Here is a 24,657-nt window from a genome sequence, read left to right on the forward strand (position 1 = left end):
GTGGACTTTTTTTTTTTAGTACAATTTATCCCTCAAAAAATAACTGGATTTCAGACATTTTATTATGGGTTTTGTTCTTATGGCATTCACTGTGCAGTAAAAAGGACATATTCATTATATTCTTTGGAGCTGACATTTTCAGCAGTTTTTATGCTGAAAAAGCTTACACTCGAGTCATGGTCCAACTCAGGGTCATTTTGTTAATACAAATGCATTGGTAAGGGGCCCCGATCGGTTCCTTAAAGGGGTATTCCCACCTCACATACTCATCAGTCTTTACTGCTGTAAAAATCTTCTTTCCTCCTGGTTTCTTGCATCATTTGGTGGGTGGGGTTTCACATGCAACCTGCTGTTTAGCTCCACCCCCAAATTAGCATGTAGCTCCGCCCACCCATATTGGACTATGAAGTACAGGCAGCAGCAACTCCATTAACTCCATTCTGTTACATACAGACACTGCCTGTCTCTGCCATAATGAACACAATTGAATTAGCTAGCCTGATAACTGGGAGAACAGAAGAAATGAAAGCAGCTCCTCTCCTCTATCTGATAGCAGGGAGTTAGGTCACGTGGTGTAGACACAGGAATAGCTAGATACACAGGCTGGCTCTCTGCACTTAGCCCCTCCTCCCTCCCCCCTGAGAGCAGCAGATACATCACTTATGAGCAGCTAAGTCAGGGCTGTGGCCACAAAGAATTGAATAAAGTAAGATAGTGGACAAACAAAGCAGTTTTGCTAAAGCAGTGTATTTAGGAAAAGTCTTACATCCACATTAACAAGCAGTATAGATAGGATCCTTGTGATGGGACAACCCCTTTAACTAATGCATTGGCAAAATGAGGCACGGAGCAAAGGACCTTCAAGAACCTGTATAAAACTAAACGAAGGGGAGTGTCCTTCAGTGATTGCTACAGTAATGATATAGGACACTACCCCTTCTCTAGCGAGAGATGAAAGCCCAGGATGTCCCTGCATCCTGCAAATAAGGAGAGGAAGCTACAGTAAAGTGAAAGTAAAACACCAGGTACATGCTATTCCTAGTAATGTCAGGCATTTGGAGTTGTTAATTTAGTTTCAGTAACTCCATGTACCTCACATTAATAGCCGTTAACCCCATCATGTTCCTCATATTAACCCCTGTGTGCCCAATAAGGGTTACTAATATGAGACACACATGGGGGTACCAATAAAGGACCTTAATTATGAAGGTACCTAATCGTTACCTCCATATGTCCCACATATCAGTAATTGTTATGTGAGGGACATAATGGGGTTAACTGTAATTCCAATGAGGCACATGACGTTACTAAGCTGTAACGCACATGACCAGACCTTTTTTTTAATCTGCAATGGTGGATAAAATTATGGACTATTATATTTCAATGGGCCTGTACACATAGATGCTGTCGCTTTTGCAGCCATGTGTCCGGGCCAAATTGAAGAGCAGCAACTTATGAATAGGCTTATACTCGAGTCAATTTTTCCCAGGTTCTTGTGGCTTATATTTGGGTCAGCTTATACTCGAGTATATACAGTATATATTTTAGTGTGTGTGTTAATGCCTTTACAAAAATCTGAAACTCAGTTGCCATATTTGAACACCCTGTAACTATTTCCATGTATAGAAGCATGTAAAGAGTCTGTGGCACAAGATGTAGATTTTTATACTATTTTGGGCAATAGGTTTTATTTTTAAAGTTTTTTTTTTTTTTACCCTACTTCCCCAGCTAAATATACATCATATTATGGTCAGACATATTACTAATGTAAACATGCAGGACCGTTCACCCTGAACAATTATCAGAAAATATTGGGTGATCTTAGAGTACTATTCTTAGGGCAACAGTGTAATGCTAAGATAGCCACAACTATCTTTGACTGTATTACTTTCCAAAAAGATGCAAAATCCTTTAAGGACAGAGGCTGTGACATAGAAGACACCATATTTAATGTAATGCATATTTATTATTGGATTAAAATGAGGGTTACACATTTAAAAGTTTCACGTGCAAATCTTTTCCAGACTGTAAACCTACCAAAGACTCTTCTTAAATCACGTTCCTCTCCTACATACATATCCATACTTTTCTCAGGTTCTCTTTAATAAGTCACTATCCCCTCCACATAACTCAGCACCCAGCCCGTTCCCTACTGTATCACATGACCAGATCCTTCGTGTCCTTCCTATACCCACAAAATATAACTAACAGACAACAGTAATAAACCAAAAAGATGCTGATGGACTTGTTACTCTGTGCTCAGGATTGCCACCCCTCGTTCATAGAAGCTGTGAGGGTCTTCTTTGGTGGCAATTTCAAAATCAACTGTGAAGATCAAGTCAGCCCGTGTAAAGTTCAGGTAGACTGGCAGCGTAACCTAAAGGGGGAGGAACAAATAAAGTGTAACTTATTGTCCAACATGCTGCAAATCCTCCACATGACTGGTATGTAACCCCATGCAATCTCACTACTCCTGGGCCCACAAAAAAAAAAAAAAAAAAAAAAAAAAAAGACCCTCACACCTCTCCAGAGACTGTACTCACCACATTGGCTTTCTTCTCAGAATTGGTCTGCTTGGTCCAGCGCAGCTGTGTCAGGGGCAGCACAGTGGAGATGGCATTTGACAGGGACAGTTTGTTATTTGTACAGGTCGCTCCTTGAAGCTTCAAACCTAAAATAAAACATATCACCTTTTAGCATAACATACAAGCAGTAGGCGCTAGGAGTTTTAGCTTTGCAACTGCTGGGTGTTGACTACCACTATATTCAGAGGTCTACAAATCTGGCAGTGTTATGAACTACCATTTGCAGTCTACAAGTATTAATGACCCAACAGACACTGCAGAAAGCATATCACATTACTCTGGTAAACATTAAGGCAGTAATGGTGCCCAAAGTTGTTGCACACAAGTACCTGTTATTCCAAAGCTATAGGCATCCAGCACAGCATTCTGGGTAGTGGTTACGCTCACTTCAAGACACAGCTCCTCCAGGGACCAACTGTTTGCTTGAGCCACGTACTGTCTGGTGGCAGTAATGTATGCCTCAGGAACAAACAAGCCGCCCAGCCACACATGGATGTTCTATGGGGGAAAAAAAAAACCCTATCACAATGTGCAACAAGACTACCGTGCATTAGCATTTAACACAAACATGACACTCTCTTCAATTCAATATGGATCTGTCAAACCTTCAGCTCTTTAGCTCCACTGGTAGCTGCTGCTTGAGAAATGTTCTGAAGCTGTTTGATGCGGTCACTGAAATCTGCAACCCACTGGATGACAGTCATCCCTGCAGGAACTGTAAACCGAGACCAGCTGCGAGGCAAGATCCCTGAGGAGGAGAAAGACACAATGAGAATAGGAATTGTAGGAAATCTGACAGTCATGACAGACTCCTGCTTGGCATTCAGGCAGCGGAGTGAGTGACTTTATTTCTCTCCCCTTCTGTATTCTGAATCATTAGACATCAGCTGCTACCCTGGCCCCTATATTACACACAATGTATAGAAAGGAGGAGGGCTGTCACCTTTCACCAGCTCATTGATCAGAGTGCGCAAATAGTTTGTCTGTTTCTTCTTCCCTTCACACACTTGGACAACATCCGTAAGATCCTGACGCACATCCTGCAGTAACTTAGCACCCATTTTTACTTCACGTTCAAAGAATCTGAATAGAGGATCCTGAAATGAAAGTTTGTGTTAGAGGTTTATATGGCAGATGCACAAAATGCAGTTCTCAGTGGCGGTTCTGGTTGCACCCTCACCTTTATGTTATCCACTGTACGTTTTAGGTGGTTCAGGGCTTGGGGAATGACACTGAGCCAGTTGCAGGCAGTGGTGTGCAGTGTCCTCATCCAGGCCGGGCGACCATCTGATGTGGAATCTGTCCTCTGTTTTTTCTCAGTCTCTGCATAAGCTAAGTCATCCTCATCCTCCAGCATTTGCATTTTCAGCATTTTACTGATCATGTCAATGCCTGAACCACAGGGGAGAAATAAAAGAATGCAGGCCAACGTAAAGCAAAGTGAAATTAAATAAAAAAATAAAGGAAGGAAATGCAATATAAAAGTAGTCTAAAAATTGATTCACTTGAAACAGGGGCACCCAAGTGTTTGAACTGTAATGCAGACACCAAAGTGTATCAGCATAGTGACTAGTACTGAGGCCAAACTCTTGAGAAATTGTTTGCCCTGTTAGCAAAATACACCAGCCTCAGTCACTAAACATGTGTTCTACAGGTAACAGTAGGAGGAGGATTTCATTCTTGTATGTTGTATATAACTAGAGTCCTGCAAGTTACTGATGTACTTTTTGTTTCAATACCTCATCATTTACCAAATCTCTGCTTGCATAGTCAGTGAATGGGAACCCTTGTTTACTTTCAGTATACAAAAATCTCTCCTGGTCATGGGATATTCATATGGGTACACACCTAGTTGTATTAATAGTTAGCACAAGCAATGAAGTTTGCTATTCACTGACCACAAGGAGAGAGATTGTAAGCTGTGAAGAACGGATACACAAACATATGTTAGAAAGCTGCATAACACTTCATTAGAGTAGCGATTCCCAACAAGGGGCTGTGACATTCTGGTTGGGAAGAGGACTGCATGTCTTATCAGATACAGCATTATCTGCGTCCTTAGGATGATTTGTCTTTAGCCAGTGCTAGATGACAACTTCCCTGCAGTTTAGATCTTCTTACTATTTCCCAGGGAAGTCCCCTCTCTTGTGGAAGGGGATGGAAAAAGTCAGACCAAAGGAAAAATAATTGATTCCTGGGTTACTTTAGGGGAGCTGTGGGACCACCCTTGTAAGGGTGGGATTCAAATCTGCAGGGGCATTAGAGTAATGCTTAGGGATACTTTCCTGCCTCCCTCCTACTACTTACATCGACTTCCCTCCTGTCTGCGGATCCCCATACTGCCCATCATACTAACCTGGGTAAGACTGCTCCCTGTTATTATATAATGTGGCCAAGACAATATATTTTTATTTGTATATTTATTGAGTGTTAAGTTTTATTCGATAAGTTACGGTACTCTTGCTTTGTTTATTATATATTTTTCCAGAAAGGTTATGAATTAGACATCACTAACTGATGCCCATTTTTCACACTTTTTGTTTAGGATTGTTTTTGGTAAAAAATTATTCACTGAAGATTCCCCACCTCCCCCCAAGGGTACCAGAGTGAAAAGGTTGGCAACACTGCATACAATGAATTCGACAACAGGCTTAGATGAGGAATGTTGGCGGCTTTCTGCTCTTTTGGTAGGTCCAGCCTGAACACAAAGACTTCTTGGAAAGTGCTGTTGTCAGGCAGCATGTCCCTAGAAATCAGTTTTTTTTTTTAAGATGTCTCTGGTGTTTACTTTTATACTTCCCATCATTTGAGTCCATGTAACTTGGGGAAAAACAAGAATCTAGAAATAGCTTATCAGCTTTTTTTTTTGTTTATACATATCAATGTGAAATAACCCCCTTTAAATAACAAACAAAAAACAAAACAAGACAAATCAAAAACAAAGGAAATATCACAAAGCAAAACCAAAAAAACCCCAAACACATAAATGAAGCAATGGAGGAATGTTAGGCATGGCAGGCTGATGGCTCAGAGAAACACAAGGAAAATACAAGACTGTTGAAGGATGAGAAGAGACTTCAGGGTATCCAGTTGGGAAATGTGTGGTTGAGAGGAGATAGAATAATCTCCACTTCAATCACACACATCCCTGGTCATGACACACAGTGAGGAGAACGTGACAAGAGTTAATGCTGCGGCTGAAAGATGACAGAAGTTTAGCTCAGGAAAAACAATGTTAGATTTAGCTGAAGAGAGATGATAGAACAGAAATACAGCGTGCGTTACCCTGTGTAGTGAGCAGGACGCGCTCAGCATTGTTCGGAAGTCCTAACCAAGATGGCGTCTGAGTATCTGGCAGCAGCTCCACCCATTGTACAAACTCATCTCGCCTAAAAAGAAGAAATAAGTGACTCCACAGTTAAAGATTGTAAAGGATTAGAAAAAAAAAATACAATAAACAAACATTGCTGCCACCCTGTAGCTTGTATCTGGAGTTTCAGCTGCACTTCATTGAAGCCCTGGGCCTGAGCTGCAAACCACATACAACCTTGGGGACAGGTTCAAGATGCTGTACAACCCAACTAACAATAACACCTGAGGAACAAATCCTGAAAATGCTTCAGTACCTGATGCCATCTGGCATTTGGATATCCTTGTGTCCATCCACCTTACAGGCCAGTTTGAAGTCCCCGTCAAAGCTTGATGTAGTGAAGAGCCTCTCCAGGAAGGTATTCAGCAGACGCTGATCAAACTCATTATCAATTCGGCCTCCATAGATGGACTGTGCCATTAAGGTCTTCAGAGCAGACCATGGGATCTTATCTGGGGATATATTCTGACGACCCTGGAGGAACATTCCAATGCAATAAGCAACTCTCAGCCCAAAACAGGCAATAATGAAAAGATAACCCACTGTATAAGCTCTGCAACTTCATTTCAGATCCATGTCATTGAACGTGGATATTCTTACTGACCTAATGTTTCTTTCCAGATTTCCTAAATCTTCTGTGAGTTAAATAAAGCATAAATTCTCTACCCTTTCCTGGCTGTGGCTCTTACCTATACAAACCTAACAACTATGACAAGTTCAGCCAATTTAGCAAGCAAAGATGCCAAGGAACAGAAAGTTGCACAATTCATCAATGCTAAATTCCCCTTTCCTTGAAGAGAAACGCACAATGACTATGACATCTTCTACTCCTCCAAGAGGAGACCTGAATTTGTTTACAAGGTATGAAAGGATTGTGCAAGCTGAATGACCTTTAACCCTTGAGGACAAGACTTTGTCACTTACCTTTGCAGTGTCATCCAGCCAGGTATCTACAGTGTCACATGCAGACCTCAGATCAGATTCCCCAAATTCATATTTCTTAGACCAACCCAGTGGGGCGTAACGCAGACGTTCCTGGATGATTGCATGGAACCAGGCCAGCAGGAAATACAAGCGAGCACGTTCATTCGGAGACTAAATACAAAAGAAGACAAGATTAGGATCCATATGGCACTGGTATGTTACAGTCACTCAGGCTTGCCTTTCCACTTACCTTACAGATCCTAGACACAGGGATGCTACTGAATGTTCGCAGCATGTTAGCCTTCACACCAGGAGGTGGTTCAAACACAAAGATCCGCCCAGCTCGCAGCAGATTCACTGGCACCTAAATCAGAACCAAAAAAAACAACGGCATAAGGGGAGACTAGATACAGAAGGAGGGGTGACCTGTAAACCTTTTGAATGCAGGATGCAATTTGTTTGATCACTTCACCTTTGGATTAATTTCCATAGTTAAGAAGAGTCGGAAACAAGCATGTGGTTGCAGGGAGTGAAGTTTCTTCTCCAGCTGCATAAGCCAACCAGGAGCCAAGTGCACGTTCTTCAGCATCACCCATCTACAAGAAGGAAATTACAGGCTTGTAGATCATATTCATAGTTTACAAGTTTATATTTCTTAATGTAGTCCCTAAAGTCCCTGGGAACCCCTATGACCAGCCGAACGAAGCTGCTGCAGTTCTAGTTATGTGTCCTTCTATCCATTCTTCTGGTCAGTTGGAGGACTACAACAACAGTGGTCACATATGGACCCCATTAACTATATAATTTGATCTGTTAAGTGTACATTCTTTTAAACAAACCTCCAGACAAAAAAAAGTCAGGCGATTATGGACACACTGTGGCAGTCTCCAAATGGAGACTCCAACGCAGATGTGAATGTAACCTTAGTGCTACATCCCCATTCATTGTTCACACATAGCCATATACATGTGCTCAAACTCAGCCCCGTTCACTGCACAGGTCCTGGGTGTCAGAAAGATTCATTTACTGACAGCAAACAGATCTTGCAAATGGTAATTACTATTTTTTCTGAAATGTTCTGTAGACTTTTTGTAGAAAGTTAATTATTTTAGAAAAATAAAAAACTTTTTTTTTTTTTTTTTAATCCTCTAAAGCAGTAGCATACCACTACAATAGATCATCTGGAGCGCCCACTGATCCCAGGAGTGAAGGTTGCTGCAGTGCTTATTTAGTGCTGTGTCCCTTCCTTCGTGCTTCCTTACACAACTGTTCTCTTGCCAACTACTGGGCAGAGAACTGCAGCCCTACACCTTCATTTGAACAGGGAAAGTTCAATACTCTGCACACAATGTGCTTAGAGATATCATAACTTTGTGATATGCCATCAATTTATAAGATGGGAATATCCAATTAAATCAAGAGTTTGATAGACTTCCCCCTCATGTCCTCACCTTCCAGATTTCACCGCTGTATTAATGGCCTTTTCAGCTTGATTAAAACCTTCAGCAGAACCTGGAATGGTAAAGGTTTAGAATTTAGCATGCAAAAACTACAAAATACAAAAAATCCCCTAGAAAAGAAAATGGAGTAGTCTGTACAAACCAATGGCAATGGATGTAATCTGAGTGTTCTGTTCAGCTGCCAGATCCTCCACGCGGCCACTGGCATCATACCCAGGAACAGAGCACATCAGGACTGGAGTGTTGGGTTTAACCTGTAATGAATGAACACCCCATTAGAGCTGAATATAAAGTAAACATTCCTAAATGCTATACCGAATGCAAGTCCCAGTGTATATGCTGCACATAGCAACTAAAGAACATAGCCTTACCTCTGTGTCCACAATGTGTGCCAGGTCCAGGGGCTGATCAATGACTGACATAAAGGTCTCTCCAAGGATAGTGGAGACAAAGATGTGTGCCATGGCCAGCAGACGGTCAGGGCGGAAAGCCTGGATCAGGAGCAGGCGATGGACAGCTTGACCAATTGGTGCTATGAAGAAACAGGATGATGTAGACTGAGTGTGTAATGCTGGACTCTTTGTATAATGAGAAACTTTATCGTCATCAGTGAATGGATAACAAACCTAAAAACCTGTACAAGAACTAATACATTGTAACAAACCCTCAACTATGATAAGTATCATTGCATACTGTGCTCTGAGCTAAATGCATCAGCAGTGCACATCTCTTCCCTGCCCTGTTTCCTGCAGTGAATCAGTGCAGGTAAAACATGTAGCATACAGATTAAAGGGAGTCTATCTACCTCAAGCATATTCAACTGCTGCCACATTACAATGCTAAACAATATACCTCTTATGTGACTTTTGTAGATTTAGAGAAAAGAGAACTTTGACGTGGTGCCCAAATTAGAGAGTTGGTGCACTGGGGTGGGTGGGCCTTCAACTCCATGGGGCACTGCTCAGTTAGGATGGGTGATGTACTAATAGTGGGAAGATCAACCCTCATTGCACAGGGTGGGGTGCAAAGCAGGAGATGGCAGGAGTCTGAATGGCTAGTGCAAAGCACCAGTGGGCTAAAGGCCTGCCTTAAGTGTACCAAATGCCTCATTTACATACGACTTCAAAGAGGACTTTCTCCAAAAGTAACATATATAAAGGTATTCAGAATATCAGTATATCAATATGCTCCAACACATTGGTGGAAGACTGCCTTTAAGCTGAAAAGACTTGAAGGATGTGTGACCCCAGTCTGAAGGATGCGTATATGCCATATTGCAATATTGAGTTAGAGGACTGCACTTATGTTGTAACATGAAGCACTGGATAAACATAACCTTTGACATAACCTATTTGGGTTAAATAAACTGTAATAAATTCTCAACTGAGAGATAACTGCATGACTTTTCTTGGATGGAACCACAAATGTTCTTATTAACTGACAGCAAGCAGAGAAGTTGCATTATTCTTCAATACACCTTGAACCCTCCCCCCTCCTTCAAATATTCTCTCTTAACAATACAAGTGTACACTCTTCCAATATTACATACTTGCTGGTTTGTCCTCATTCCAGATGTATGGCACAGTCTGTTCAGGAGAACTGCTCTCAAGCCAAATACAGAATTGCTGCAAAAAGATAAAGTTCCTTAAGATCTGAATCTACTGTAGCACGATGACCACCAATAATACACAAGACACTTACTTCATCAGCTTCAACCTTGGACATGACATCCCTGAAGGCAGGCAAGTTAGCAAGTCTTATCATGGCCTCCACCTGCTCCTCTGATAAACCATTTATCTTGGGCACTGAAGAAGAACCAAGTACAATCTCTTTGCCCCGTAGGAAGTGCTGGAACTCATGATCGTAGGTCGGCTCCCTGCACACAAACAGGTAAGGGACAAAGTCAACAAACCAGTGAAATAGCATTGTGGGTGCAGAAATAGTATAAGAGGAATCCACCCTATAGAACCTACAACACTTTAGAGTTATATACTGTTCCTGTACCCAGCACCCCTCACCCCTACCCACAAAGTCAACTTGCAGCCCATGATCCCATTCAGTGCGATTCTTTGAATGAGTGAAAGCCCAAAAGTAGTAAAGTAACCTAATACCGGTGGTGTGAATGCTGGGCCTACATAGACTCCTATAACTTCACTGGAAAAAATATCCTATGTTAAAAGCAATAAGAAATGTGAACGTTACCCAATAGTTCCCTTCAGTTTAATTCTAGCAAGGAGCATGGCAAAGGTTATGTGGTCTTGATGCAGCATGCCTCGAGCCACCCGGTTAAATGCCACCTACAAATAAAAATTCAGTTTTAATCCATGGTACAAAAGATGTAGGTACAGATGTATGATGAGAAAGTGAAACCGTCAACTCCAATGCATTCCAATTGGTACAAACCACTTAAACTAGAATAAAGATATAATCCTTAAGGGACGGTACCTGGAATAGGTCCTTGGTGATGGCAGAGAGACGCTGAGTGTGGTCTGTGGTATTTTTTAGGTTGGTATTCTCGTACAGTACAGTATGGTAGATGTCAAGGAAGAACTGTAGCGAGTACTGGTACAGGAAGTGAATCTGAACAAAAGTAAAAGTAAATTCATGAGACTACAACTAGCAAACTGTACATTATCCTTATAGCTGGGGGTAGGCATAGAAATATTACTTGTTTTAGGGACTCCATTGTAAAGTAGATGCTGCTACAAGCAGTGGACAGAGGCAGGTATTGCTGAGACACATTCTCCACTTCTTGCATGACAATGTCTGTTTCCTCCACTTTACGAGTGACCTCTGCCGCTTCTTTTTTCAGGTTCTCCAAAGTTGTAATGATGGTGTCGTCATCCAGGATGCGGCCTTTGACCTCGTTGAGGGCCTGAAGCAGAGACTTCTCTAGCTGTCTTAAGCGGAGCTGAAATTCACCTGTAGGTGAGCACATAATACTTGCTAGTATGTAAAACTACAGATAGCCATTAAGTCTAGGAGTTAAAGACAGCTTGGCACCAGTCCTCAGATGCCATTCTCCAAGATGCAAAATATGACAATTCTAGTGATTGCACAAGCAATAGTAATACACATGAGCTCCCTAGGCAAGTACCCTGCAGTTTGAGTAGGTCGGATCGTTTCTCATCGACATCAGGTCTTTCTGCCTTCAAGACTTCATTCAGACACTGGCTCTGAAGACTACTGCGAGTCACGGTGAAGTTGACAAATGTCACTCGTGAGCACAAATCTGGTGGGAACTCCACCTAAAGGAAAAATGAAAAGTCACCACCGTGCAGGTAAATACAGGTCATAGCAGCAAGCAGAATGTTACATACTGTGGGGTCTCTGGTGGAGAGGAAGATGACAAACGATGGAGACAAATCAATGTCCTGATCCCCTAGGGTGATGAGCACTCTTCCTCCAGTCCTGCGGACTTCACGATTCAGTACAGGATTTAGAATAGGATCATAGCTTTCCACATCCTAAAAATAAAAGACAAAAACTTTAAACTACATACTCTAGACCCCAAAGCAACCCGATACTTGCCATTTATGTTGGACACTCACCTGAACAAGAAGAGGATTACCAAACCGGAGAGCACTTTCCAAATTTTTCCTGAAGGCATCATCCAAGAAGCTTGTGCGGGTGATCTTCCGATCCTTGTACTCATTCATGATGAACTCTGTTGCTTGACCTGATGGATCAATGATCAAAGGATACCTATAGGAACAAGCAGAAGTTACATTTACATTTAGTGTAATTTACACTTCCAATCCGTGTCCTCATCAGCTCATGTCACATTCTTTATACACACTTACCTATTGAACCGTTTCAACATGATGGCGTTTTCTGTACACAGGTCATCTGCAGGTAAAGAGCTTGCTTGCCAACGAAGTCTCTCATCAGCATTAGAAAGATATTCTGTCCTGGCAATGTCTGTACGGAACTACACCAAAAAAAAATAAAATGATTACATTTTTTCTACTAAGCAAGAGGAAAAAAAAACTCCAAAAACCTAGAGCCAATAAGGGAAGGGTGTTTGGAGTGCGAGAGGAAACCGGAATTGTGAAAGAAACCCACACACGTAAAGACATACTGATAGGGAATTTAGGTTCCTACTTGAGACAGTAAGAGATAATATCTGTAAAAGAACTATGGAATATGTTGGTGTTCTATAAGCAACAAAAATAAAAGGGGTAAAGAAAAATTTAAATTGAAATCTACCTGGATATTGGCTTGCTGTAAGTGATGGGACCATGTTGTGAACAAGTTTTGCCGCATCTGCTGATCAAAGTATCCAGCATAGGCAATGAATGCGGCAGATAGTAAGCAGTCTCCAGCAATGGTGGACATTTGGTTCTTGAATGTTTCGCTGGTCTTTTCCCACCGATCTCTCTCTGCTGACAAACTCTTCAGAAGAGCTGTACTGCGGTTCACCTGCAATGACCAGATTTAGCTGCTGTTAAACTATCTGAAGTAATCTCCCACATCCTATAATGTGGTGTGGTGTGTGACCAGTTATTTTACCTTAGCTTCCACTGCTGCCAAGTCGGCTTTGATGGCCTGAGCCTCGGAGATGAGCACAGCATATTCTTCCTTGTAGCGGGCAATGCTGGCTTCCAGGTCCCGGATCATTTGCTCCACTTCGTTGGCCTTTTGCTGGTTGTCTTTAGCGTCGTCCTCCAGTTTTTGCAGCTCGTTTCTTAGGGGCTCCACGCGTTTCAGCATATCAGCATAGTTTAGCTGGTAAATGTGAAGACACCGGTTATAAAAAAAAAGTTAAGAAAATAACCAGGGTTCACCTGTAATACAATCCTGGGAACAGCTGGCACATTCAGGAACTTCATTTCATTTACCTGAGCAATTGCCCATTTCACCATAGGCCCGCATGCCAGGGAAGCTCTGTTAACAATCTCATAATTGTAACTTGGATTTGATAAGTAATTCTTCTTCATTTTCTCCCGGATAGCATCACTAGACCAACAGAAGATTGAGGATCAGACACAAAGTAAGCTCCTTTAAGAAATTACTTTCTGCATACTTCATAACCCAAAATCCTTCCTGCGGGCACCATTAGAGGGCAGCTTACAGTATGCCAGGTTATAACAACAATCAATGTATAAACTATATGTTGTAGGTTTCCTTAGTGGTGGCTGCAGGCAGCTAGTTTTATAGTTTGACTCCGTTTATGCTGGCCATTCAAGTTATATCAAGTATTTAGAGGTATTGAGATGATTCAATTGACTGACTGCAAGCATAGATCTTAAAAGGGTTGTCCAGGGACTTTTGCTTACTACTACAGGCATTGGTTCAAGCTGGACTTTGCAATTCGACTGGTTCTAACCCTTGGTCACATGATCAGAACCAGCCCCAAGTCCCCAGGTCGCCCCACTTCCTCTCCAGTTTTTACAGGTATACTTGTGCTATGGGGGGTTGACTGTGCTATAACCTGCTAGCTCTAATAGTGCAGAAACCTGTGTAAACTGGGGAGATGGCAGAGAAACCAGGAGATGGGGGCTGGTGACCATCACTTATCTAAGATAGATTCACCAACTCCAATGGAAGCCCTTGTACTTAGATCGCAGCACCATTCATTTTGGTAGCCTGACCACAAATATTCAAATAAGACTAGCCATTCTGCAGACTTGGCCCTCAATGTCAGCCACCAGGGTCTAAATCCATTGACTGTATTACCATTAGGTTTGCAGGGTGGCTGGACTTTACTTTTCTGCAAACTGATTAGCCAAGTCTATTCTCTACTGAAGTTAGATATTCAGCACAAAGCAAAGCAAAATGTATATATAAGGTATTGAGAGGCAAGCTGGAGCAATAAAGAGCGAGCGGGTCCTGTTCTCCAGCAGCAGGACCGGGAGGCAAGAGAAATACCTTAGATCTTCTGGTTTTAGGTTGATAATGTTGGTGATGAAATTATCCCTGAGAAAAACTGTTCTGATCTTTCTCCAGTCAGTCGTCTCCTCTCCCAGAAGGAGACAGATCGACTCTAGGGCCAGTTTAACTGCAGCAGGAGGGTTGCCCATTGCTTTTACTTCAACAAGGTGCTGCTTCTTTATAGAGCTCACCGCTATTAGGAGGGTGAAAACAGGGTTAATGCTCATGCAGTGTTAGTATGTGAACTGCCACTGTGGAAGGCTGAAAGAAATCACAGTTCCAGGATAAAAATATTTGGTTTGGTAATGCTATAAGGATTACAGCTCCTATAGAGTATGTGGGATTACCAATGAATTGCTTTTAGGCTGGTAAGAATTAAAAAGGAGGTTTCTGACCTAGTGGAGATGCTTATTCGTGACCCCGAATTTCCACTATGAACAATTTCTTTCTCGCTCCTCCACAGCAGCAGTTATTAACTTATCTATTCACCTGATTTCTTCAGCGGAAAAGTTTACAATAGTTGGAATGAAGTTTTCCCTCATTATGATGGAACGAATCTGCTTCCAGTCCGTTGTACTCTCGCCCAGCAGCAGACAGATGGACTCTAGGGCCAGCTTCACTGCTGCTGGAGGATTAGCCATAGAACGGACTTCTACCAGATGCTGCTTCTTTATAGATTTAACAGCTACCAGACGGGATCAAGGTCGATCAAAATTGACAGAAAGAGAGAAGGAAAGAAAAGTTGTGACAAAACACACATGGGGAGAGAGGAAAACAAAGTGAGGAAATTTGATTAGAAAAGTCATTTTGGCGACATTATAAAACAGTCATATTTTACAGAGTTTTTCGGATAACTCAAAGGCTCCTTAAGCCTTTCTGTAAGTACAAATGCATGTTCAGTAACTGCACATAAAAGGTTTTATAAAACCTCAAAATGTCCTCCAATAACCCCTGTTAGCTATCAGGAAATAATTTCCATGTGGAGAAAGGCATCTTTGAGGGGTTAAGGAAACCCATGAAAGATCTGGTCTCATATAGAGAAATGTACGATTGTGGATCCAATAACTATATGTGCACATGTTCTATACGAGTAGGGTGAAGGCAGTGCTGCCCTACCCACTATGATATCTGGTTGTCTTTTTTCCAGCAAAGTATCACAATCATTCATCTAGTAGAATGTGGAAGAGGGTCCCAAACTGGGAGACCGTCCACTGGCTGATCTTAAAAGAGTGCTGTAAAATGCTCTATACGATTGCAGGTTGGTCAGGGAATAGCAGGGCCCCCCCCCCCTTCTCTGACCAAAAGCAGCCAATTTATTATGAGATCTGTCTTGAGGTTGCAAGAAGTGCAGAAAGCTAGAATACACATATGATCTGAATAATAACTCTCATTCTAGATTTGATATTCTACTTTCCTATTACCTAACAAGACCCACTAGGGTCACCAAAAGTTCAGGCGCAGAACTTCAGCTTATTCCTGAAATCTACTCTATTGCTCTGCAGGGTTAAGGTACAAAGACCTGGGACTACAATGCTCTCTAATTTAGTGTATCAACGGTATCAGTGTAGTATATGGTGTATGGTCACTTGTGAGACGTACCATTCTGAGCCTCAATGACAGCTGGCTCTACCTGATCCAGATCCTCCTTTACACTCATCTGCTTGTCAGCAATAACAGCTTGCTGCTTATGAAGCTGCTCCTGGATTTCTTGACTCATAACCTGAAGAGACAAGATCATAGAATTCTCTGAGAACAGAACAAACAACAGCACAAATCCATAAGAGGACCCCGAAATCTAGGATATATGTTTAAACCACTTCCTGCCACACTATTAAAACCTGCTGGGTCATTGGGGGTGCGATTATTATTTTGGGTCACTTTTCTTGGTACAAAACAGTCACGATTTTAATGCTACTTGTGACTAAAATATTACATGCATGTTTGCACTAGCCTCATCACTTTTTTCAAAGTAGACGGGTGGATGTGGGTAGACTCATCGAGCACCGCATTCATCACTTATGCTATGTGACAGAAAACTGCGTCCGATGAAGTGTATGGACACCCAAGTGGATGCACCTAACACAGGAAAAAAATTGTGTCTCCACTGCTGGCATAAGGGACATTATGACCGGCGCACAATACACTGGTCTTAATGCATTTCCCTGATTAAGTCTCAAACTAGGCCACATTCCTAATGAGTTAATAGTGTATATTCACAGAGGATACGTACACTACAGAATTATGTGGCATCAATAAACTTCTAACCTTTTTCTTTTCAGCTTCTTGTTGATCCTTCACCATTTTCTTCAACTTGTCATTAGCAGCTGCATTTTTCACTTCAAGTTCCTGGCTTTTTATTCTCAAATCGCGACGCAATTCTTCCACCTGAGGCCAAGAAAACAAAATTATGGTACAGATAAATCAGGCTTTCATATAAGCTTGCAAGTTTTTACTTACAAACCCAGGTTCCAAATGGTACAACCCAACACACCCTTTACTAGGGGGATGGTCCCATCAATTTTATAAGGATTCACCAACCTGATCTACAGTTTCTTTGATCTTTCGCAGACCGACATTCAAGTGCATCTGCTGCTCCTCCAGCTCGCTGCGCTTCTCATTGAACAGATCTGCATAGTGATTGATGAAATCCAGATAATGTCGCGGAGTGATCGCCATAGTTCGACCTCCTCTCTTGGCCAGGCGAGTATTTGCCTGTAGATACACCCTTTGTCAATGTAGAGAACTTTCCAACAATCAGTCAGATAACCAATAGGCTCATGGTTTTATAAATGCATCAGATAAAGTTTACAAAAAGGGATGTTATATGGTCTCCATGCCAAAAGACCACACAAAGAATAGGAGAGATTACCTGGTGCAGGGTTTGGTGAACAAACACACAGCCATTGACAATCGCTTCCCTGTGAGATGGGGGCTGAGGCAACTTGTCATAGACTACAGGCATATAGTCAGGTACAATGTAGTTTGGTTTTTCAAGATCCATTTTGCTTGTGAACTCTTTTCCAACTTGATAGAGTGCTTCAGTTGACCAATCACCAAACCAGTTGAGGACGCACCTAGAAGGAAAAAAAATAAGATAGATATTTGGCATTAATGGTATACACTTCTAGCATCTTAAGGTCATCTTCTTGAGTCAACAGACCTGTTGAACAGAGCGGGAGAGGTTGCTGCCCTGTCCTTCAGACCTTCTGATGATGGGTTCATGGTGAAGACAACATGGAGATTGCGTATGACCTGGCTGGTGAACCACTTGTATAGCTCTTCATGTGAGTCCAGCATGAGCCCTTCTTTCTGGGCTCCCTCTTTGCACTGGGTCATCAGTGTGGAATATTCATCCCCTTCAAACAAACCGGGAACCTATTGTCAGAGATGAAAGCAAAAAGTGAGAACATATTCCCAATAAATATTGGCCTACACTTCAAGTCCAAATGTAAGCATATATAGGACTTTACCTCTCCATTGGCCAACAAAGTGTTCATTCTCTCAAGGAATCCAGAATCCAAAACATTGGACTCATCCATAATGAATGCGATTTTCTCATTTTTGCAGCCAGATCGTCTCAGCACAGTCCTAAGGTCTTCATCAAAGTCTTCTCCTGTGTATTTTCTGTGCACCTACATCAATGAAAGGAATATACACAGTAAATGGGAAACACAAGTATGATTTGTGGCCAAATAATGCAAATATTAGACTAACACAAACCTTAATCTGGTAGACACTCAGACCGTTCATCCAGGCAACAAAACGGGACAGCGTGGTCTTTCCTGCCCCACTCACTCCAATAAGGAGCAAATGACCTTGTGGTTGTCGGAAGATTCTAAAAATAAGAAACGTGAAAAAAAAATTAAAAAATTACAAATGAAAACACTGGATGTTTAAAAACAAATGACCCTGAAAGTGTAAGTATCTCAAATCCATCCCAGTGAGGGTTACTATAACTCCATGGAAGAAAAGCTGTGTATTGGGCGACAATATTAATTATTGCGTGGCACATTGAGTACTTGTAATAGGACAGGTTTTTTTTTTTTCCCCACAAAATCAATGTCTTATTGATGCGATATGACAGGAATAACGTCTTACCGATCAGTATGTATGATGTTGTACATCTACAGGATGGACTGTGTAGTTTTGTCTTCATTTCAAATTCTTGTACCTCACCCTTCCTAAAGGTATTATAAAAACTATATGCCTATTGTTTTAGTGAATCTTGGCTGGAATCAGCAGGTCTGGAAGTCATCAAATGATGGGTATATATCAGTGCATGATATTACATAAGCTATTACATAATTTGTAACTACAGCTAAGTATTCTCTCTTTTCATGTACTAAACGCTTATTTTTTTTAATTAAATTAAATTTGTTTACTTCAAACAATGTCGGATTTTATTAAATATTTGCACTAATATTGGTGTACACTGATCACTGATGTCATGGTGATTTACACTAGATTTAGGATTGTACCCATGCTGATAAATTTCAGACTAAAACCTTTGTGCGCCAGACAGAAGGAACCGTTGATCTCCACCTTATTATAGTGAACGTGAAGTGGATTACCTGTCAATTCTTAGGACATGATCCAGGACTTCATTGAACAGTACGAGTGGCACATCCAATTCTTCCTCGTAGAAAACTTTGAGGCGAGCTTTGACATAGTCCCTCAGTTCCTCTTGGTCCACAGGAATGTAATCCTACAAAAGACAATTGTGATTTAGAGATAATTGTAGAGATTTTGTTACTAACAGTAAAATGAAGCCATGTAACTAACTTAATCCAACACTACGTGTAATCTGGGAATACCTTGGACAGCCAGTTGCTGTACAAGATGGGCCTGTTCAATGCCTTCTCTTTCTCCACATTGGGGAAGTGTTTCAGTGCAACCATGTCAATGTTCTCATCAGTCCAACGCCTCTCTTCATCTTCCACAAGCCTGACAAAAGAGACAAGCAAACCTATAGGATCCTACTGCATGTGAAATGTCTTCACTTGTTGTAGAGCAAACTTACCTGTCCTGGAAGAGTCTAAGAGCTTCATGAGCCCAAATTCTGATTAGTCCTTCCACAGCCAGGGTCTCAAGTGGCCGCAATGCTTCAAAAATACCCCTCACCCACCGTGTCATTTCACGGGGAGAGTAGATGTAGTGGGGCTGTGTGTCCTGAGTAAATCTCTCCTGCAGGGCAGAGTAACAGATAATGATACAGTGCACCTACGTGGAAATGAGGCAAGAAGATCGGATTATTCTACACTTCTTACCTGGGACATGGTGTAGAACTCAACCATGGCAGCTGTAAGTGGTTCTGCGTATGTGCGGAGTGATGGAATGAGCCTCAGCATTGCACGGTTGAAAGTACCATAGATCTGGGTCAGGGATGCAGGTCCTGGATAGTCCACATAGACCACAGGAACATGGCGCAAGAACCTAGAAAGAAATTAACTCTGGTAATGCCAATATAAAAGCTCCAAACGAGGGCAACATTAAAAAAAATTACAATTACTGATGTCAAATCATGTAAAAGTAATCTCAGAAAAAAAAAAAAAAAAAACAAAAAAAAAAAAAAAAAAAACCTTACCTGTGAGACAAGGGCTTTCTGCCAGGATCAGTAGGAGGGTTGCAAGCACCAACAAACTGAATTCTTTCCAGTTTCACCCATGTTTGATCAGATGTCCTGTAGAAGCCTCCATGTTCCACCATCTGTCACACAAAATAACGTGGAATGTTTGAATCAGCTGCATTACACAAGTATTGTATCTACACAGCACAGATATATGTGCCATGTCTGCACAGTGACGGTAGTATAAATCGGTCATCCCTATAAAAATAGGCTGTGTGAACACAGTATTTAGCTATATGGCACACTATATTATACATTACCTGTCTGATAAAGGAGATGACCCTTTGGGTGCCATACTTGTCCATGTCAGGCAAATTGATTTCATCACAGAACAGTACAAGCCATTTGCCAAGTTGCACAGGTGCCAGGACTACACCGTTTGGTGTTCGCCGGTACTCGCAGTAGTGATCAAAGGTTTTCAGGAGCAGCTCTGGGGTGGTGGCACTAGAGAAGTTCAAGCCAACAACCTAGAAGATACAATAGTTAAGTTTTCACAGGGTAATAAGAACTTCTGGGGGGGTTTTTGTAAAGTTTAACTTTACCTCCATGTCAGGCAGAGCTCTCAAAGCACTGAACAGAGTCATGGTCTTTCCTGAACCAGGAGGACCACACAGGACAAGAGGTTTGTGTTCTGCCAGCCAGGTGTAGAGGAGAGCCTCATGCCGCACTGTATCCAGAGTAGGCACAACAACATCAGGTGCTGCCACTTTGTGAGTTTCAACTTCAATCTGAGGAACTTTGGATTGCCAAGGAAGCCACTCGCCAGTGATGGAGACCTAAAGTTTGGCACAAAACGGTTAAACAACAGGCATACGATAAGGCATTTAACAGCCATTGATATTAAGCATTCATATACCTCATAATCAATGATTGGGATGTTGGGAGTAGTTGGCAGTGGAATAGTGGTGATCCTCCTGATGTACTCTCCAAGTTCTGCCCTCATTTTCAGACGGCCGTCTCCAGAGAATGACCACAGTACAGCATAAATGAGGTAACGCTGTGGAGAAACGTATATGGATTTCAGTTTGATGATATGACTGGGCAATGCACTAAAATTTAGTCCTGACCTCTTCGACCACTTACCTGTATGTATCGTTCTAACTGGTCAATTTGCATGGGAAAGTCTGGGTGATTGGCATTGTACTGGGCAATGTTACGACAGGCTTGGTGCAGCATGGAGAACAGGGAACCCAAGCATCGCAGGCGGGTCAGGTCCATGATGTGCTCCAGTTTAAAAGCATGCTCAAGAGCTTTAATCACCAGTCCACTAGATGTGAAGTATGGCTGCAAAACCGTGGCGGCATCTCGCTGGATCTTTAAAAATAAAAATTGGCAAAGGTTTCTGAAAACTGGTTCCAGATGTTGTAGCGTCCTATGACCAAGTCTAATATGTAGAATATTAATGAAATTTTCATTACACAAGCTTTTCCATTCTAAATCTGATCAAGGTGGAGAGACATTGCAAATATGTACCTGGACCATAGGAGATGCAGACTCATCTCCTTCATCTTCTTTCCCTTTCCTCATTCGCTGAGCTTCATCTTCCCCTTCATCAAGTGGGATACTGCGCATCCTGGCCAGGAAGTTGTTGAAGATCATGTCTGTGCTTAGAACATCCTCACTGAACCAGACCATACCACATCTAGACACAGTGGCCAAAGTAGCATACTTCAGGTCCTGGACTTCAAACATGATACGGACCTACGGGAAGATGAGACAGGACAGTTTACCGCCTCTAACAAGATGGATCTTTAATTGTTACTGGTTATTTTTTTAATACAGATGTCTATATTGTAAACATTCAAAACTAAAGCAAGAAATACTGTATGATCTCTTGTCTTTTCACTTCACTAGGTCTGTGTGTTACGCAAATGATTACGGAGGGGAAGAGCAACAAGGCTGCCTTCTTCATAAAGCAGAGTCATATTTGTCCATTGGTTAGGTAGTTCAGCTACAATATGGAGCTGCAATAATACACACAACGGAAATATGTGGCACTACTTTTGGAGGAAAGCAGACACGTTTTTCTGATCCTAAACAATCCCTTTCAGATCTTGGGAGAAAAGGTTATATACACATTAAAGAAAAAGTAATTAGCTTACGTTAGGCGGCAGGCTGAGACGTTCTCCATTGGGAAGTGTGAGGAGTTTGTTATCATCCAAGACTGAATTCAAGTTTTCAACCCATTCAGGGTCCACATCACCATCAAAGATGATCCACTGGCGCTTCTGAAGCTCTCCACGGACATTGTCAATGATCCTACAGGCAGAGGAAGTTTAAGGAACAGGCTATAGATTGGGAGCTTCTATGTTATGCAGTTATGAGGTTGCCATAAGTTTGGAATAGACTTACTTCCTGAGAACATGGGTAAACAACCCATCTGTCCATTCTCGAGTATTTGGATCCAGTGTGCCATACAAATGGTCTTTGCTGATGGCTTTAGGATCAATGATGTGAGCAACACCTTCCACTCCTTCCAGTCTTTCTAAAGCTTTCAGCAGCACTCTCCATGCCATGGTTTTGCCACTGCCAGAGGGTCCAACCATCATCAGACCATGGTTGATTTGGGTGATCTGATAGAGCTGAAGAACCTATATGAAAATAAACATGGGTTACAATGAATGTTCAGTTACACTGCAGGTTGAAGATCAATACACCTTACCAACCTTTAATTATTTTTTTATTGCTTCAATATACCCAACAAAAAAAAATTTAAAATCAACTTTGCATTAGACTGCTATTTGAATAGACAAATCTGAGTTGGAGTGTGGGTAAGGGCGAGGCAGTATGGTGTGCGACTGAGGTTATTCTTAGTTATTTGTTTTTTGATGCTGCTGTGTATGGTCCCGGTCTATCTGTACATTATGGTTTTGTATTAGTTCATTTGCTGTATAAATTATGTTATATTTATCCATTACCCATTTTTTTCTATCTAACGTGACACTGCTGGCGTTCTGTTCTCATCTTATGTCCTACCATTTTGCTTTTACAGATGTTATGCAGCCCTTATGTCTTACATGGTTACAAACAGATTTTGTGCAGTCTCATGCTTTCTAATTTTTATTCCCTACACTTGGTAAGTTAGTCAGGTCCACAAGAGGAGAGTGAGAGGGAGACAGAAGGACAGAGGACATATGACCGACAGATGCATACTCAGCAGAGGAGCTGTAGATACAAACTGGTAGGATGGTCAGTGTGTGTGTAGGGGGGAGTGAATGGACTCATTTAGTGAGCATCAAAGAAGACAGACATCTTACCTTCTCAACCCACATTCCACCAACTTCTTCGCCATCTCCATAAGTCAGGTACATCTCCTGGCACACCTTTTTAAGTTCCTCTCGAAGGGCTGTCATTTCACCACGGTGATACTGGACACCTGGGAACACATCAGACAACAGAGAGAAGAGCAGAGGGATGTCTTCTGCAACCAGCTTGGGAACCATGGTCTCACAGACACTTTGGATCAGGATCTGAAGACGAGAAAAGGAGTAAACTTCTAGTACTTACAAAACATATTTATGAGTTTTTGTGTTGTAGCAGTGCAAAAATGGTGTTAGGTTATCATACTTCTTGCTCAGGAAGGTTCTCTGCAACTTCTCCTTCATCCGTAGCTTCACCCCGTTCTTCCTTTTCCTTTTTAATTTTCTGAATGCGTTCTCTCTTGACATTGCCAGCACTCACTAAGACACTCTTCAAGGCTCGAAGACCAAAGTCGTAGTGGCTCTGAGATGACAGCTGTTCGTCACACAACCTATAGGAAACATCAACATGAGCTTTTATAATAGTGCCCTCAACATCTCACAATCAAAATATTACTAACAGCAGCAGAACCAAAGTCAGTACACCCAATGGAGATACTGGCTTAGGGTCAGTGACAAAAGAAAACCCAGCTATTTATTAGTTACTAGTCCCTTAATGGCAGAAACTATAGAGTTAATGGGGTTATCCAGCTTCTAAAATATCATCTGCCAATACCTCCACATCAGTGCTAAATCTTCACTGTTCCCTTGTGCACCATTTACTTGGCTTTATTTTACTTGCTACTTTTTGTATCACTGTTCTTTACATGCAAATCTATAGACAAACTACATTTTCTAAGATTCATCTTTCTGTTCTCACTGTCTCTGGCAATGAAGTCACAAGTAATAAATCATTCCCACATCAGAGGTCATGTGATGTTTCGTTTGCTGGCTGAACTGCTCACAGGAAGGTGTAGTGAGCTTGCAGAGCAAACACTTGGCTGCCCAAGTTATAGATTAATCAGTGCAAACCGGATATCAAAGCAAATCCATATTCACTTACTTGAAGAATGGCACAATTTTGTTGGCAAGCACTTCAGCAGTCCGGAATCCTTGAGAGTATAACATGACCTGTGCAATCAGCTGGCGGTCAGGTTTGGTCATGGCCAAACTGCGGAACAGTTTCTTCAAGTTATCTGGCAGGTTTGATCTTCCAGCATAACCAGGGTTCATGGTGATGAAGATTGCCATGTCAGGGCTGACTTTCACTTGTTTGTTCAACAGTTCACAGGTGACTGTCAGAGCTGAAAGACAATTTGTAATATGTAGTGAGACCTTCAAGTCAGAGACTTATCGAGTAACAGGTTACATAGAAAACCCTCTTTATTTTTGCCATAAATGTCTGACATGACATACTTTTATCTCTGTTTGGATTGGAGTGTTCCCTCAGAGCCTCCTGGATGCACTGCACTTGCTGAGAAACTGCAGACAACATGCGTTCCTCCAATCTGTTGAACTCATCAAAACATCCCCAAGCTCCAACCTGGCACAGACCCACAAAGATACGACCCATGGCCTG

At 41.8% G+C, this 24,657-nt stretch overlaps 1 protein-coding gene across 2 annotated transcripts in view; it reads right to left on the reverse strand.

Annotated features, from left to right (window-relative positions):
• Positions 1-1,946: 1,946 nt before the first annotated feature.
• The window catches only part of DYNC1H1 (dynein cytoplasmic 1 heavy chain 1), a 39,247-nt gene continuing 16,536 nt past the window's right edge, over positions 1,947-24,657 (reverse strand). Inside the window, exons 28-77 of one of the 2 annotated variants that reach the window (XM_075282479.1) lie at positions 24,495-24,654; positions 24,142-24,382; positions 23,407-23,590; positions 23,097-23,309; positions 22,192-22,430; positions 21,942-22,098; positions 21,313-21,540; positions 20,923-21,153; positions 20,696-20,836; positions 20,382-20,615; positions 20,100-20,306; positions 19,798-19,919; positions 19,481-19,646; positions 19,234-19,397; positions 19,028-19,157; positions 18,785-18,918; positions 17,934-18,048; positions 17,684-17,845; positions 17,374-17,588; positions 17,083-17,287; positions 16,752-16,925; positions 16,479-16,598; positions 15,813-15,933; positions 14,211-14,406; positions 13,181-13,298; positions 12,852-13,067; positions 12,549-12,761; positions 12,143-12,270; positions 11,891-12,044; positions 11,660-11,806; positions 11,437-11,587; positions 11,008-11,261; positions 10,785-10,919; positions 10,542-10,636; positions 10,041-10,215; positions 9,889-9,964; positions 8,711-8,871; positions 8,482-8,593; positions 8,331-8,391; positions 7,352-7,475; positions 7,130-7,243; positions 6,880-7,050; positions 6,212-6,429; positions 5,871-5,974; positions 3,766-3,977; positions 3,529-3,682; positions 3,191-3,333; positions 2,915-3,083; positions 2,544-2,671; positions 1,947-2,377 (exon numbers count right to left, since the gene is read on the reverse strand). In XM_075282479.1, coding sequence (XP_075138580.1) covers positions 2,249-2,377; positions 2,544-2,671; positions 2,915-3,083; positions 3,191-3,333; positions 3,529-3,682; positions 3,766-3,977; positions 5,871-5,974; positions 6,212-6,429; positions 6,880-7,050; positions 7,130-7,243; positions 7,352-7,475; positions 8,331-8,391; positions 8,482-8,593; positions 8,711-8,871; positions 9,889-9,964; positions 10,041-10,215; positions 10,542-10,636; positions 10,785-10,919; positions 11,008-11,261; positions 11,437-11,587; positions 11,660-11,806; positions 11,891-12,044; positions 12,143-12,270; positions 12,549-12,761; positions 12,852-13,067; positions 13,181-13,298; positions 14,211-14,406; positions 15,813-15,933; positions 16,479-16,598; positions 16,752-16,925; positions 17,083-17,287; positions 17,374-17,588; positions 17,684-17,845; positions 17,934-18,048; positions 18,785-18,918; positions 19,028-19,157; positions 19,234-19,397; positions 19,481-19,646; positions 19,798-19,919; positions 20,100-20,306; positions 20,382-20,615; positions 20,696-20,836; positions 20,923-21,153; positions 21,313-21,540; positions 21,942-22,098; positions 22,192-22,430; positions 23,097-23,309; positions 23,407-23,590; positions 24,142-24,382; positions 24,495-24,654 — 8,121 coding nt within the window. In that variant the 3' untranslated portion in view covers positions 1,947-2,248. Of the gene's footprint in view, positions 2,378-2,543; positions 2,672-2,914; positions 3,084-3,190; positions 3,334-3,528; positions 3,683-3,765; positions 3,978-5,870; positions 5,975-6,211; positions 6,430-6,879; positions 7,051-7,129; positions 7,244-7,351; positions 7,476-8,330; positions 8,392-8,481; positions 8,594-8,710; positions 8,872-9,888; positions 9,965-10,040; positions 10,216-10,541; positions 10,637-10,784; positions 10,920-11,007; positions 11,262-11,436; positions 11,588-11,659; positions 11,807-11,890; positions 12,045-12,142; positions 12,271-12,548; positions 12,762-12,851; positions 13,068-13,180; positions 13,299-14,210; positions 14,407-14,702; positions 14,899-15,812; positions 15,934-16,478; positions 16,599-16,751; positions 16,926-17,082; positions 17,288-17,373; positions 17,589-17,683; positions 17,846-17,933; positions 18,049-18,784; positions 18,919-19,027; positions 19,158-19,233; positions 19,398-19,480; positions 19,647-19,797; positions 19,920-20,099; positions 20,307-20,381; positions 20,616-20,695; positions 20,837-20,922; positions 21,154-21,312; positions 21,541-21,941; positions 22,099-22,191; positions 22,431-23,096; positions 23,310-23,406; positions 23,591-24,141; positions 24,383-24,494; positions 24,655-24,657 lie in introns of both variants that reach the window. The other variant, XM_075282478.1, reaches the window with a different exon arrangement.

This window comes from Leptodactylus fuscus, chromosome 7, assembly GCF_031893055.1.
Source record: "Leptodactylus fuscus isolate aLepFus1 chromosome 7, aLepFus1.hap2, whole genome shotgun sequence".
NCBI classification, from domain to species: Eukaryota; Metazoa; Chordata; class Amphibia; order Anura; family Leptodactylidae; genus Leptodactylus; species Leptodactylus fuscus.